Source organism: Nannobrachium achirus, assembly GCF_963921795.1.
Source record: "Nannobrachium achirus genome assembly, chromosome: 23".
Lineage (NCBI taxonomy): Eukaryota > Metazoa > Chordata > Actinopteri > Myctophiformes > Myctophidae > Nannobrachium > Nannobrachium achirus.
In genome coordinates, this window is record NC_137830.1 from 35,399,189 (window position 1) to 35,415,874 (window position 16,686).

General features: G+C 44.9%; 1 protein-coding gene across 2 annotated transcripts in view; it reads right to left on the reverse strand.

Annotated features, from left to right (window-relative positions):
- The window catches only part of scube1 (signal peptide, CUB domain, EGF-like 1), a gene marked incomplete at its 3' end in the record, with an annotated part of 208,444 nt that overhangs the window by 59,925 nt on the left and 131,833 nt on the right, over nucleotides 1-16,686 (reverse strand). For both annotated transcript variants that reach the window (XM_080754594.1, XM_080754593.1), the window contains one exon: nucleotides 103-219. In XM_080754594.1, the coding sequence (XP_080610720.1) occupies nucleotides 103-219 (117 nt within the window). The remainder of the gene's footprint in view (nucleotides 1-102; nucleotides 220-16,686) is intronic.

Here is a 16,686-nt window from a genome sequence, read left to right on the forward strand (position 1 = left end):
GTGAAAAGTCGGGCCAAAAGATCACATTTGAGAACCAAATCGGATTTGGTCTGGATTTGTCTGCAGTGTAAATCTGGCCAAAGGTTAGCTATGCGTACTGACCTTTGCAGGTTTTGCCATCAGGTTGCAGGGTGAATCCCACAGGGCAGCTACAGCGCACCCCAGTGGCCGTGTCTTTGCAGGTCCTGTCACAGCCTCCATTGTTCACAGCACAGGTCTCTGAACACACACACACACACACACACACACGCACACGCACACGCACGCACGCACACACACACACACACACACACACACACACACACACACACAACAACAATAACACACAATAACACACGCACACACAGCAGAGATGAGGGGTGAAAGGAAGACATCTGACTAACAAATTCTTCTTCTTAAAAAAAAAAAAAAAAAAAAAAAGAGCCTTAAAATGAAGAGAGAAAACAACAAAGGTGGTGGTGGGTTGGGAAAAAGCTTCCATGCACAGGGAGATACAATACAGTGTTATTAAGGGGTGCTGTGTATTCTCCTTCTTCTAACACAAAACCAAGTGCGATCACGTGGGATTGCAAAACGTTTTTTTTTTTTTATATAAAACTAAAAAGGATGCTAAACCAAAAAAAGGTTAATATTCAAGTCGTACATTTTCACAAAAAAGAAAAAAAAATATGCATCACATTTTGGTTGAACTCAACGGTCTGCGGGTAGTTCCTGTTTCCAAAAAAGGTGACAAGAAAACGTTAATTTAGCAGAAAGGCAGGTGAAGGTTAAGCATGGGGTAAAATGAAGTGAGGTGCCTGGAACACTCCGGCAGCACCACGGTGTATATTTTTCCTCCTAGAAAAGTATTCTTGTACATGAGGCAGATAAGGTTTGCTTGGACTTGCGAATATTGCCCAAGCTAATCCCAAAACAAACAGGCACTAAATGGTAACTCTAGCTCACCTGCGCAGCCTCTGTTGCTTTAGCAAAGTTCAGCTCACACTTTCCCAATGGGCATTGAGAAGCGCTGACTAGGCTGAAACTTGACATTGACTCGTGTTTGTTGAGGGGGAATTCAATAAAACTCCAATCTAAAGAGGAAATCTCACACAGCAACTCCACCGCCATTGATAGTTTTTTTTATGTCAGCAATATCCGAGAAACTCACATCTGACTCATTGCTTTGAGCAAATTAGGTATACAAACACATGTATGCGCTAAGTCAGAGACATTATACGTCTTTGATGTACTTTCACAGTTAAAAGTGTAAATGCTCGGAGGCCATGTGTCCAGGTGTGTCGCACCAAATTCTGGGCCCTGGGTACATTCACTGTGGGCCCCCATGAATTTTCTTTGTAGGGGGAGGGGGTTTAACCCATTTAGACTGGGAACACATTATTTTGTGCTTTAACTATTGAAAAATAGCGAAAAGGTCTTTGAAAAAGTCTTAGAAAAACCTAGGTTTCCATGTCAGAGGTGCTCAAACTTTTTCATGTGAAGGACCCCCAAAATGATATGTATTTGGCCACGGACCCCCATTTCAAAATATTTAGTTCCAGGGACCCCCAGAAGCAAAATTTGAGTTACAAATGTTTGCTTAAAATATACATACAAAAAAGATTTGCACACTTTTCAAAAATAGAAGATGTACAAGCTTTGCAGCGCGGCACTCGGTGCCGCGCTGTGAGCTTGTATATCTGCCATTTTTCAATAGCTAATTATAAAATATTTAAGGCCCCTCCACCTTGGGCCCTAGTATCTCAGTCCCACTTTCCCCCCCTTGTGGCGCTCCTGCATGTGTCTAGGGTTGGGATCCGGAAACCGGATCCAACGCTGAGGAACCAGCATCAGTTTCAGTTCCATCACAATAGACCTTATTCACACCGCGGCCATCTTGGATCACATGACTTCCTGGGATAGCAGCCTGCATTACAAACCATTGTGAACAATGGAGCGATGGTCCCAAAATATGAGTTCTATTCAACCATTTTCTTTTGACCAAATCGACAAATGGGCAGATGACAACATCAACATCCCTAAAAGGATTAAATAGAAGGCCACAATATTCATGGTAGTTAGGTTACACAGTTACTCTGTACAAAGACTTGCTACAGTATCTGTGCAGACTAGTGCTTGCTCTGCCATCATAATAGTTAATATTAATGCATCGTGATTTTTGTATATTAATTAGGAACAATCTAACAACAAATCGTTAATATGATGGTGGAGCAAGCACTGCACAGATAGCAAGTCTTTGTACACAGTAAGGTTGCAACCTAACTTACCTTGAATATCGTTACCATGGATGTAATCAATCTACTGTAGCCCTTCTATTTAATAATTTTGGGGATGTCATCTGCCCATTTGTCAATTTGGTAAAAAGAAATTGGTTGAATAGAACTCATATTTTGGGACCATCGCTCCATTGTTCACAATGGTTTGTAATGCAGGCTGCTATCCCAGGAAGTCATGTGATCCAAGATGGCCACGGTGTGAATAAGGTCTATTGGAACCGTTTCCAGAACCGGTTTGATCACACTGTCAGAGCTGGCTGGTGGACTTCAAGTATGCTAATTAAAGGAGTCGTTCAGACCAAAACACATATAGGGTTAAATCTGTACGAATGGAACCAAATGGACCCTCAGAGTTACAGACCTCTTAGGGTCCATTTGGAAAGCCCTATGGGGCTTTTAAGCCGTGACATCATTTTGTAGGCAGAGGAGAATCTGCCCCCAGAGCATTTTCTGTCCCTCGCTATTTCAAAAAAGAACGACTAAAAAATAACGACTAAAGTATAATTCTAACACTTTCCTTTCAACAACAAAGATAAGAAAAATGTGTAAATAGTAAAAATAGTAAAAAGATTCACGGAAAATGGGGGCAGAAATTCTCCTCTGCCTACAAAATTATGTCATACTTAACAGCCCCATAGGAATCATTAAAGCGAACAGTTAAAGGGATATTTCACTTTCAAAAAAAACTTTTGGTCATTTTATCATCAGGCTTTTATGTACACCCTGAATACTACCCTCCTAATACGTGAGCAGGCGATGTTTTTTCGATAACTTTTTTCATTTATTTTTAATAATTCTTTGGGAGAATGGAAAAAGGTTAATACAATAAAAAAATTAGTAAAAAATAAATGAAAAAAGTTAGAGAAAACACGGCCTGCTAACGTATTAGGAGGGTAGTATGAGTCACCAGAATAGAATACAGTGTTTTTGATGAATTTATCATGGTTAAAATGGAGTTTGAAGTTACAATGGGTGTGTATGGGGAGGCGTCCTGCAGGAAGAAGGCCTGGTAACATTTACATCAAATATCTAAATATTGAATCAATCACATTAAAATCTGTTTAGGGTGTTCATAAAAGCCTGATTAGACAATACAATGACAACGTTTATCTTTTAAGTGAAATATCCCTTTAAGGAAGGACCGTTAACTCATCCTCTGCAAAAAAATACCCCTTTGTACCCCTTCCCTGCCATGCCCGAGGAACCCGAAGATTTAATAAGCTTTAATTTAAAAAAAAAATTATCGAGGCGGAACTAAAATAGGCCGGAACTAATGCTCCGTGATCGGTTTCTACACGGACACATTATTGAGCGGACCAGTTAACATTGAGACCGTAAACCGGAAGCGGCTGTCCGTCCTCTATCCTCTATTCGTTGGCTTTCTGTGTAAACACGGCAGCTTACAGACGGAGAACTTATGGATCAATTGAAAAAAAATAAAAGTATTTGAGAAGCTGATGGAATACGCGAACACACCATGCATAGCAGTGTTCGATCACGCACGATGGGAACTGGATTAGCGGCCGCTTTAACAGGTAGGAGAAGCCAGCAGTGAAAGACATAGAAATAACTTCGGGCTCCTCGGCCGTTAACTACGAATGAGTTAAGATGGAATCGTTAAGGGACCGGAATCGTTAAATTAAGGGACCGGAATCGTTAAGATTCCAACCCTACGTGTGCCTCAGGACAAAGACGTTCAACACCTCTACAGAAACATTCCTCCGTCCAGAAAACAGCGTACCAAACAGCATCCCGGCGGCCAAAGGTGGCTGATGGCCGACATCTGACATTATAATCTACAAGCAAAAGCAGGCAGGTGTTTATGAAGGGTTCATGAATAAAGGACCGTCTAAACCGCATGCATCCCAAACAGTGAGGTAACATTTTATGGGTATCACTATATTTGTTCAATACAAATTCAAAGGTTTCTTATTTATTTATTTAGTGGGGGGGAGAAAAAAAAAACGTTGTAGATCGGCTATTTTCACATAAAATGTCACTTTTTTGGGGGGGGGGGGGTCTCGAGCTAAAACCTTTGGGAACCGCTGGTCTGAGCCATTACAGAACATATCCATCACCAGAGATCAGGCTTGAAGTTCCTCTCTCTGTACACAGGGACAAAACCCTGGAAGCAGAAATAGTTCATCATCTTTGGCAACTTGTCTGATGGGTTCTGTGGGCCGTGTGCGTGCGTGCGTGCGTGCGTGCGTGCGTGCGTATGTCTGTGCTTAAGCCAAAAGGTGTACCCACGTGCATGCACGTGTGCACAAATGTGCGTATACCGCTTTGACGGATATGCACGTGCGACGTGCGTGTGTGTGTGTGTGTGCGTGGAGAGAGAGGGAGAGAGAGAGAGAAGAGGTGGTGTTTATGGGTCAAAATGATTTATACTGAGTACAGTGAAGCCCTATCATTAGTGGAGGGTGAGTACAGTCCTGTTTGGAGAGCCCGTCTCTCTCCATGCCTGCCTACCAGGCTGCCACGCCCCAAGCCCAGGGCCAGGCTGAGCGCTGGGGGAACACAGTAGACACTCTCCGTCCGCCCCTGATTGATGTGCTGGACAGGCCCCTCAACAGCAGGGACGTGCTGGGCCCCTGATTCAGCCCGGGAAAAAAAGAGTTGGAGAGGACCTCATTGTGCGCTATAGAGAGAGATCTACTCTCTTTGAGTAGCTGCTGCTGCCACTCAAAGATTTGTGACAAAGTGACAAGCCAGTGTGGGCCAATTACATGAGTTCTATTTCGTCGTTGTCGGGTGGAAACCTTGTATGTCCAAAACCGTGTGTTTTGTGTTTATCATTTTAAAAATGATTTAAACTATAGTGAAAACAGCCGATCTACAAGCACACAATGCCTCGCACCGTCTCTAACGGCCGGCCTGGACCAGCCGGGAATGAACCGGCCATTCGGGAGTTGTCCCGCTTTTCCCAAGGCCAGCACGTCCCTGCCCTCAACAGCAAGGACGTGCAGAGAATGTTAGAGAGGCAGGGGCTGAAATATCTAAAAGGGCCTTTCGGTGAAGATATTGAAAATAGCAGACCTCCGAGCTCACAACGCGTCGCGGTCGGCTTAGAGGTCAGCTATTTTCACTACTTGCATTCATGGTCTGGAGAGGGCACTTTTTTACAGACGGCTAAAAGGGCAGGGGCTCAAGCCCCCTTTGATGTCTATGTGTGCACATGGCCCCTCAACAGCCCTCCTCTCCTCCTCCCCTCCTCCAAAGTAGCCTCGCGTAGCCAGGCTTACTCATCTGCGAAGAGAAAAGCCTGGTGACAATATCAGGCAGAGACTGTTCAGCTTCCGCCGTGAGAATTTCAACGGAAGACTACAACGCATGACGCAACTTCCGTTAGACACAGCACTTCCGCCACTTCCGCTAGAACCAACCGGAAGTCATATTGTGGCCAGGGTGCCTCCAAAGCCTGCACAGTCTGCACCTAAGAACCAGTGGTGGAAGAAGTATACTCATATGGAAATACTCCGTTACAAGTACAAGTCCATGTGTTCAAAATGTACTAATAGTACAAAAGTATTGGTGTCAAAATGTACTTGAAGGGATAGTAACTTCCCCAAATGATTTATTTTCCTGAACCAATAATTTGATAACCGACAGCAGTTCCCTATGGAGACACAAATTGGGCTGTATTTTGATTGTCTTAAGTACCTGCTCTTATGCATTAACTTTAAGGCCTGTCCATACTGTCTCCGACCACCAAACTTTTCGTTGGAGAGGTCCGACTATCCGACATGCAGCTTTCCGAACTCTAATTCGGGGTAATGCTTTTCAGAAGATGCAAGTGACGTCATTTTGTAGTTGAACCGGACCTTTCCGGTGAAAGGTTTGGTGGTCGGAGACAGTATGGACATGCCTTTAAGTTAAGGCATAAGAGCTGGTACTTAAGACAATCAAAATAGAGCCCTTTAGAGTCTCTTCTGTGTCTCCATAGGGAACTGCTGTCAGTCATTATTGTGACCGTAGGTCGCAGTCAACTATGATAAAGGGCACATCTTGTCCGTACGTATCTTGAAACGCCTCAATGTCTATAGCTGTTGACCTGTTTGTTGACATTATGACATCACATGTCATCAAAGATCAAACCCTGGATATCCATACAGTACATGGAGACGACTGGAGCTGACCTCTACATCTCAACACAAGTCACACCTGCAAATTAATTACCTCCCTGTTATGCCCATATATCCCTGCCCTCTACATCTGATTCCCAGATGATGTCCTGTTGGGGCAACCACACTAATAGAATCCCTTTCATATAGCCCATCAATATTATGCCCATATCTAGGAATGCCCATATATGGACATATTGTGTCAGTTTAACCAGTCCAACTTAAACAACCAACTGCAACTCGAATCATACTTGCAAATGAATTCCGTATTGGCGAGGTCGCTTTTTTGCCCTTAGGCGTCTTACTGGTTATACACATTGTTTTGTCATCACAGTGTGAGTTACAATACAAACCCCCAAATCAGTCCTCCAGTTCTAGGCAACACAGAAGGGGGGAAACTTTTTTTTTTTTTCACGCAACTCCTCTAAGGTATACTAATGACATAGTTCAATCCATCTATAAATGCGAGAAGTCTCTGCGTGTCTGTCTGTAATCCGCGTATCTCGAGAACCGTTCGTCCCACCGGCTTCAGATGCGTTCCCCGCCGTGGCGCGGAGTGCAGTGCCGGGCCTCGACCCGACCCGACGCGCGGTTTTCCCGAACGGGCGCGAAACGTTCGGAATCTCCATATGCGGGGCTGATTGTTGACATCAGGCTGTTCCGGAGGAAATCGGCGCAAGCGCTGACTCATTGTGACATCACTTCATAAAATGCTCTGACATCACGTACGCCACATGAGTCAACAAAAAATCTCTGTGAGTGTGTATGTATGTAATCCGCGTATCTCGAGAACCGTTCGTCCCACCGGCACGCACGTTCTCCATAAATGTGCATAAAATGAATGCCCGTATGCGGAGCTGATGTCTGACATCAGAGTTTTCCGCAACCGGTACCGTGTGTGCAGAGATCTTCATATATGGGCATAAGTGGACAAAGACAAACAGATGGTCAAAACGGGTCCTATGACAACAGGTATATTGGGGTTTGCATTAAAGTGTGGGGCATTCATTCCCTATTTCAAATTCGGCACGCGCGTAAAATGGACGCAGATAGACAGATAACTCCATATATGGGCATAAAATGGACCCAGAACTATATCTGCAGTGATCTCCATATATGGACATAAAATGGATGCCAACAGACAGACAGATACAGATATCTCCATATATGGGCATAAATGGACACAGGCAAACAGATGGTCAAAACTGGTCCTATGACAACAGTATAATGGGGTTTGCATTAAAGGGCGGGGCATTCATTCCCTATTTCCGAGTTGGCCAGGTCGCCGACTAGACGCTGGGCCGCCCAAAGGGCGGCCCAGCTTCTAGTATTGAAAATGGGTGGTTTTCCCCTTTAAGTGCAGCGCTTAAAGCGATATTTCACTTACAAAAATCGTTTGGTCATTTTATCGTCTAATCAGGCTTTTATGAGCACCCTGGACACATTTTAAATTGCTTGATTCAATATTTAGATATTTGATGTAAATGTTACCAGGCCCTCCTCCTCTAGGGCCCCTCCCCATACACACCCATTGTAACTTCTAACTCCATTTTAACCATGATAGATTCATTAAAAACACTGTTCATTTTTCTGGTGACTCATGCATACTACCCTCCTAATACGTGAGCTGGCCGTGTTTTTCCGATGACTTTTTCATTTATTTGTAATAATCTTTATTGTATTTAATTTTTTCCATTTTCCCAAAGAATTATTAAAAATAAATGAAAAACGTTATAAAAAAACATGGCCATGTATTAGGAGGGTAGTATGAGTCACCAGGAAAAATAATGGATGTTGTTAATGAATCTATCATGGTTAGAATGGAGTTAGAAGTTACAATGGGTGTGTATGGGGAGAGGCCCTGGAGGAGGAGGGCCTGGTAACATTTACATATCTAAATAATATTGAATCATGCAACTTAAAATCTGTCCAGGGTGTTCATAAAAGCCTGATTAGAAATATCCCTTTAAAGGTGATACACCATGCATCTAAAAGTATTTATGTCATATTGTTTATGTCCCAAAAAAACGTTTTTCAGAAGGTTTGAGGCTAAATTACCACTCCTGAATAGAGAGCCTCTCATTTTTGAATGGCTCTCAGAGCATTTTCAGCTGCAGTACCACCTTTGGCCTGAACTGCGCCACCCCCCCAAATCTTTTTTTTTCTTTTTTTTTTTTATATCTTTTTGAAAAAGACGTCACAAACGGCAGCAAATCTGGACAGCCTGTTTTGAGAACCCGTGGGATGCTTTTAACCTCCACCTTCCCAAAACCAGAGAAAGACACAACGGTCTGAAATGGGACTTTGTGAGGATAGAAGGTGCTAGTGGGACCCCAAAAAAAGGTTTTAAACGGCGGCGTTCCCGCTACTCCAGCGACAGTTCAGATATCGTCGTTGTCGGGTGAAAATCTTGTATGTCCAAAATCGTTCGTTTGAATTTATAATTTTTAAATTATTTAAACTAGTGAAACAGCCGATCTACAAGCATACAACACCTCGCGGTGCGAGGCGTTGTGTGCTTGTAGATCTGCTGTTTTCACTACTTTTGTGCGACGGCCTTGTATGATTTGCAAAACAAAGTACAAATTTGGAGATACGAGATGTCCACCCGACAACGACGATATACTGTACTAGTGTTGTTGCTGCTCTTATACCACCATTATTACTGGGGTTGGTGTGGGCCAGACAGTAGCCCCCCGCGGGCCGCAAATGGCCCGCGGGCCGCCTATTGGGGAACCCTGCTCTACATTGATCTGAGCTGATCTTTTGAACTATCAACACCTCTAGAACCATCTGAGTGGCCCTGGTTGTGTATAGTGGTTGCCTCAGCACTAAGTTCAAGCTGGTTGGGGAAAGGCAGAAGAGGTAAGCGGTCTTGAGCAGCCCCACCACCGTATTTCCAGAGAACAGGAGGTCGAGGTGATCGGCGGAGCAAGGGGTGTTCCAGGGGCGACCGCAGTTTTCCTGGTGAACCTGAGCGTGGGGTGGTCAGGTGGTGGGGGCCGATGGGCAAGGAGGGCTTATGAGAGCTTATGAGAAACAACTTAAATAAGACCTTAAAACCTGGCGAAAACAGTTGCTTGCATTAGCGCAAGATGACGATAAAGGAAATCATTAAATGGAAAACATTAAATTAACTTCTGAAAAGCCTACTAGGCCTTAAAACCTGGCGAAAACAGTTGCTTGCATTAGCGCAAGATGACGATAAAGGAAATCATTAAATGGAAAACATCTATACTATAATTTTGCGAATGTCTGTCTGTCTGTCTGTCTGTCTGTCTGTCTGTCTGTCTGAAACAGCGTTTCTCCTCAGTGGCTGGAGCAATTGATCTGAAATCGCATCACCATTAGCATATGAACACACCTAACATAACTGGAAGCCCGTTTGTCACTTTCACAAATCGTATGCTGTATATTAGCATTTTTATGGCGTATCTACTATCTATTCTGCATCTAGCATGAGGCACATCTATTCTGCATCTAGCATGAGGCAACATGTTTAACCAGCTCTCTCTCTCTCTGTGTGTGTGTGTGTGTGTGTGTGTGTGTGTGTGTGTGTGTGTGTGTGTGTGTGTGTGTGTGTGTGTGTGTGTGTGTGTGCAGGCAGGCGGGTGTGTGCGCAGGCGGGTGGGCGGGTGGGCGGGCGGGCTGGGGGGTGGGGGGGGGGGGGGGTGGGGGGGGGGTAGCCATTAAACGAAACGGGTATTTCTTACATTGATGCTCCTACATATTATCATGCAAGCACCAGTTAAAGTTACTTTCCATCCCTCATATACTGTAAGCACAGTGCACATCCCATAACCCACACACTGCACATCATTTTGGAGCTCATATCTTTGAACGGGTAAGGGCTAGTTAAATTAACTTCTGAAAAGCCTACTCGGCCTTGAAACCTGGCGAAAACAGTTGCGTGCATTAGCGCTAGATTAGATGAGGATAAAGGAAATCATTAAATGGAAAACATTAAATTAACTTCTGAAAGGGCTTCTAAGCCTACACTAGCCTTCTAGTAAGACTAATGGAACCGCGATCTTGCAACACGTGAATAATTGTGGTTGTAAACAATAACACAGACAATATAAATCCGTAGTCTAGTAGTGGGAAGAAAAGGTTATCATCATGGCCCCAAATAACTTTTAAATATCTTGCAATTGGCGACGAGTCTCTTACGAAATCAGCAAGAGTGCCTCTCATTCTCAATACATAAAGCTATATAACCTCTCCATCATCGGCAGCAGTGGTGTGTGTTCCCCACACTCCCGCACCCCCACCGTTGCGCTCAGGTTCACCGGGAAAACTGCGGTCGCGTTCCAGGGACCCAGTGACTGGCGAGAGATGAAGATAACCGGTCGGTCTTGTGCGTTATGACAGAGAGAGAGAGAGATGGGAGGGGTGGTTCCACTGACTGAGAGCCAACTCAAGAGCCAGTGAATACAAGCGGCATAGCTCAGGGGTAGACAAACCGTCATTAGAACTCGCAGGGTTCCGAAAGGGTTCCCAGTCCGAATCCGGGCTCCCCTGTCGAAGAGTCCTTGAGCAAGACTCTGAACCCCTAGTTGCTCCCGGTGAGCAGGTTGGTGGTGCCTTGCATGGTTTCCTCTGCCACCGGTGTGTGTGTGAATGCCTGAATGGGTGAATGTAATGCACAATCTATGTAAAGCGCCTTGGATAAAAGCGCTATATAAATGCGCCATTTAACTTTCCTCCTCTTGCACACTGAATCCCCCTCCCCCCGCCCATATACTGTGTGCCTAGTCTGCCTACAGTGTAGGCTTTGGGCTACCCGGCAGCAGCCTCATCTTGAGGGCCTTACAATAATGTCAGCGAGGGGGAGGAGAGGCAACGGGAGGGCGGGGGTACAGAAAGTACACACATGTCATGTCCGTCATGCTCCTCGCACGGAAATGCTGACCATAGCCCAAACTGCCGGGACTCTGCTCTTTCCGAGAGCAGAGGACACATGTTCTATTGATCACAAGCAAGAGAGTATGAGAGGGGGGGGGGGGGGGGGGGGTCAGGGGCGTCACACCAAATTCTGGGCCCTGGGTACAAGGATTCACTGCGGGCCCCCCATGAATGTTAACTATTGAAAAATAGCAGATATACAAGCTCACAGCGCGGCACCGAGTGCCGCGCTGCAAGCTTGTAGATCTGCTATTTTTGAAACAGTGTGAAAAAGTGTGCAAGAAACCCATGTTTCCATGTCAGTGATGCTCAAACTTTTTCATGTGAAGGACCCCCAAAATGATATGAATTTGGCCACGGTGCCGCGCTGTGAGCTTGTATATCTGCTATTTTTCAATAGCTAAAGTTACTAGGGCCCCTCCACCTTGGGCCCTGGTAACTCAGTCCCACTTTCCTACCTCTTGTGACGCCCCTGTGTGTTGCGCAAAACTCCAACAACTGATGCTCACAGTTGCAACACGATTGTAAGAGGGGAGAGGGGCATGGTCAAAAGATCCCTTTTTGCCATGATGGGCACCTCAATCAGCCGTCAGTCAGCGCCTCGTCCTGCAATCGTGCCTCACGCACACACACACACACACACACACAAGGCACACACACACAGCACACACGCACCTCTGCTCCACCTCGTATGTCTCAAGGTGAGTGGTTTATTTGGACTCTGCAGCTGCAGTCGATGTGTAACACCACTGACCCTCTCTGTTCGACACTTCCCTCACATGTGTCCAACACATGTCCACTGACTCTTGATTTAGCTCCATTCATTCAGCATCCACACTATGAAACGTCTAAAAAAAATGACTTTTCATCGACTCATCCGCCCTCCCCTAACACTAGCCCCCCGCCCACCTTTTCCTCTGCTCTCTTTCCATTTCATATTTCTCCCTTTCTCCGTCTAAGAGATCCTCGCTCCTGCGGTCGGAACCTTTCGCCAGGGCCCACCGTTGCGTTGGCACAGTGGTCCTATAGTAAGTAAAAGACCCATTCTTCGAACCAAGCGGTGAGAGCTTCGGTTCCGAAGGGTCGCCAACATGCATCCCAACAGCACGACCAGACCTCCCTGGACCCCACTCAACCCCCACGTTCTCCTGTCTCTCTCTCCGAATAGCTGCGTGCAACAAAATGCCAGAAAAGTCCAAATATAAATCTAGAAAGTCGCACTTTCTTTGCTCCATCTCGCTCAGGACGCTTGGCCTGTGCTGCCATGACGACCCTTGGGGAGGGGAGTGGATGGCGAGCGGCAAGCAGAAAGAGAGTCCTGAGACAGGGAGGCGGTGTGTCAGAGGAGGCAGACAAATGGATAGCGGTGTCAAATCTAACACACTGATGCTGTTCAGGTCATGCCAGTCTGCTACGGGGGTGGCCTCTCTGCTCTCGGCAGGCATAGGTATGCATACTCGTTCACTTATGCTCGGTCACGCACGAATGCGTGCACACATGCACCCCTGTGCGCATATTAAACATTCAATAAATATTGCAGGAACACTATTACTATTTATAAACTTTAGGCAAGGCAGGGCTCCAGCTGGAGTCTATCCACAGTATATTACAATATACGCAAATATTTACCGTAATAACGTGAGCCTATTCTCAAATAACTGATGAACATGCAAGTAATTACATAACCCATTAAAACCAGGAAAGCATCTGTGTAATTTTAGATTTATATGGTGGATATTCAAAAATAGCAGATATACAGTAAAGCTCACAGCGTGTCACTTCGTGCCGTGCTGCGAGCTTGTACATCTGCGATTGAACGTTTTAGAAAAATCTTGACTTGCTTAGAAGGCATTTGTAGAATGCGGCCTCGGGTCTTAAAATGGGTTAAGATAAAGGAACGTCTCACTGATATTATTGAATAGCGTTGCTGCACGGGCAGCGTACGATCAATAGGAGAAAGCCACAAGGAATCACAGGGACAGAGGTAGAAGGAGACACCGTCATCATCATTGCCACATGAAATAAACACAGAACAATAATCCGCTGGAAACGCTGTCAGGTCGGGTAACAAACCGCTAAACAGGAAGAAGTAGGCACCATGAAACAGAAAATATTTCAGTTAAAACACTGGGGGAAATAAATCAATGGCAGAGAACGAAGAGGAGAAGAGAGAGAGAGGGGATGAAGAGGTGTCCTTTGCTTTCACAGCAGCCAAAAGAAAGCAAACGTCAAACATTCCGCAACCTGCTGTCCAGTGCCACGCACGCTGGCCAGAGCCTGTTGAAATGAAACACGCACAGTGGCTACAGCACACAGAGAAGCATATGTCTTTATGGCATGTCACCAATGCCGTAGACTCTGCATGACGTGGTGGGCAGGATGATATTTCCCACTTCTGTCTGAAATAAATAAAAAAGATTGTTACGTTTGGGAAAACTAATGAAAAGATGAGACGACGTCTCGTGGATTAGTATTAGAAATGAGTCACCCATTTGAGTTGGGGTTAGTCTGGTTAAACAAACCGCATCGCGTGTTCTTGAGGGGGAAACAATTACACACGTTAGATCAGATATGCCAAGAGAGAGAGAGTTTGAAGGACCAAACTAGTTTCAGCCTTACACCCAGCCTGAAATAAAACACTGTTTTAAAGGGGTTGCTTTTTTTTTGTCTTTACCACTCACATCAGTACAGAAAGTTGGCCGAGCTTCATAGTTTAAAGAGCCTCTCCACCCACCCCGGTATTAAAAAAGAAATGCGATCAAACGGGCATTGAGAGAGCAGCAGTGTAGAGGGAGGGGTAGTGGGCGGACAGACTTTTGTCACCTACATAATGGTAGTGACAGCATGGACATTTTGGATAACAGTAACGATTTCTCAGACCAAAGTCAACAGTACTGCTGTCTCTCAGACATACTGTAGGCTACTTCCTGTTTATGATCAGGAATGTTGTGTATCAGCATAGAACACAGAACAGCTACTAAGGATTGCAATAATGTCTGTCATCCCCCTTTAAAACAGATAAGCTACATTCTGCCTGAGACTAAATTAGAGTCTATCAGGCTCCTCAGAGTGCTAATCCATGGGTCACTTTGACTATCTTGTTCACGCTGAACCTATTTAAATCACTGACACAAGTCTCTCTGACACATTCAGCTTGACAAACCCACTCTGCAAGTGGTATGAAAACCATTTTAATGTTATCTGGATGTTCTTTCTCTCATCAGCCCTGCGGCATAACAAGAGTTTATTAATTTGCATTAATCAGTCGCTGTCTCGCCCTTGGCTTCTGACACGGCAAAATTCTGAGTGTTACTTTAACTGTGCAAGGGTAAAATATTTCACAGGTCCATTCTTTTACGCTACAGCGAAATAAACACTCTGGATTTTGTGGTGCAAAGAGAGCTACAGTGGGATACAAACCCAGCTAAGAAGTGTACAAAAACCAAGGGTATGACAGAAGGAGTTAAGAGTCAAGGCCTTTATTCAATCACAGCCAGCTTCTGGAAGTAGCCACGGAAAGGAATAAAGAGTCTTCAAGAGCAGCAGGTAACATTTATTGTTTTATTATTGACAGCATAAATCCAAATTCACAACACATTCACTCAGTCACTTGTAACCGTCTTGGGTTGCCACTTCCGGTTGGCGGGTGAGATTGAACATGAGGCCATAACATAGTCCTGCGCCAATATACAGTCTCCTTGACAACACCAAAGACAATATGGGATACTGTAGGTCTGGAATGCATACTCTTTACTGTCTCCCCACCTAAGGAGAGTGGGATAACCCATACTAGAGAAGATAACGCATGGACGGGAAGCACACACTACAGTGTCGGAGATGATGCATGGCAATCATAGAACAATGGGCTCTATGCACAGCCGCCATATTGGAAATAAATTCATGCCCCTTCATTATTAGCTTCACAGGCTCGTTCCATTTTAATAGTGGTTCTTAAACTTTTCAATTCCCCCTTTGTCAAAACCCACACGTTGTCCCGCCCCTCTTTGCACCCATTGGTTGCTGTGTCTTGGTGGGACACTCAGTGGGACACTCCATCCACTACCATTGTAATTCAGTTGCTTCGTGTTGTTATTCTGTGTGTTCAATTCTAATTTCAAACTTGGTTTCAGTCAAATGGAGCTGCTCAGTGGCAGTATAGTGACTCGGCATGTTTTTAACTGTTTTTATTTATCCAAAAATTATGTTTCAGCAAATTCAACCTAAAAAAGGCGGAACCAGGGCGGGACAAGGCAGATAGAGCCTGCTGGTTGGTCAGTCAGGGACCAACCAGAAGGCTGATAAAGGGTGAATTTCAAGGACCTTGAAAGTCGGAGAGTGTACAAATGGAACAAAATGGACCTGTAAGGGTCCATGTGGTTCCATTTGTATACTCTCAGAGTTACAGTGTTTCCAGTGAGCCAACATGCACAATATCAGCAGCACCCTGACTCGCGTTATGGCCGGTGTCCTTGTCGTCTCGTTCTTGCATTCAGCCAAATCGCAAGGGCGGGGCTTGGCAGAATCTAGTTACCATTAAATCATACGCCCCTGACTCTGTTTGACCAGAATGGAACAGAGCCTTAATTAGTATAAAAGGAAGTCAAGGAAGATCAAAGAAGGAATGGACACCAACGTCATTTTAGGCTCCATGGCCATCCGCCATGACACTCTCGGTGGCAAAACTGGCACCAGAGGTTCGGTGAATAACATTGGAGTATATGAGCGCCGGCTGGGGCAGCTCATGAACAAAAAATGATTCTGAACGATAGAGACCTTTATAAAACACTCAGCTCAGGAATATAAAAGAAAACATGTCACACATTGTTTTGTGCTGTGTTGCTTTTCGGTGAGTATACTGTATAACATTATAGAGGCATCTAAAGAGCACAATTTACGTTTCTGAACTAGATAGTATCGCGAGACTCTCCACCATTCCCTGTCTGGAATCCAAATCTCACGATAGCTCCGAGACAGAAACTATACTTGCCGCTGTTTAGGTGCCTCAATAACATTATGTACTGTGCACATCGAAAAGCACGTGATTGTAAAAATACCTGTGATATGTCTTCTTTTATATTCCTGGAGCGATTATACAACAAAGGTCTCTATCGTTCAGAATAATGTTTTGTTCATGAGCTGTCCCAGCCGAAGCTCATAGACGCTAATGTTATTCACCGAACTTCCGGTGCCGACACCGCCACCCAAAGTGTCATGGCGGATAGGCGTGGTCACCAACGCGTCACCGGTGTCTTCTCCTCTTGCTCCTAGAAGGAAGTAAGGAAGAAGCACCATTTCTTTCCAATATGGCTGCTGTGCATAGAGGCTATTGAAGTCTTTGTGGGTGTTTCGGGTACTCCTTTATTGTAAATCGTCCTACCAAC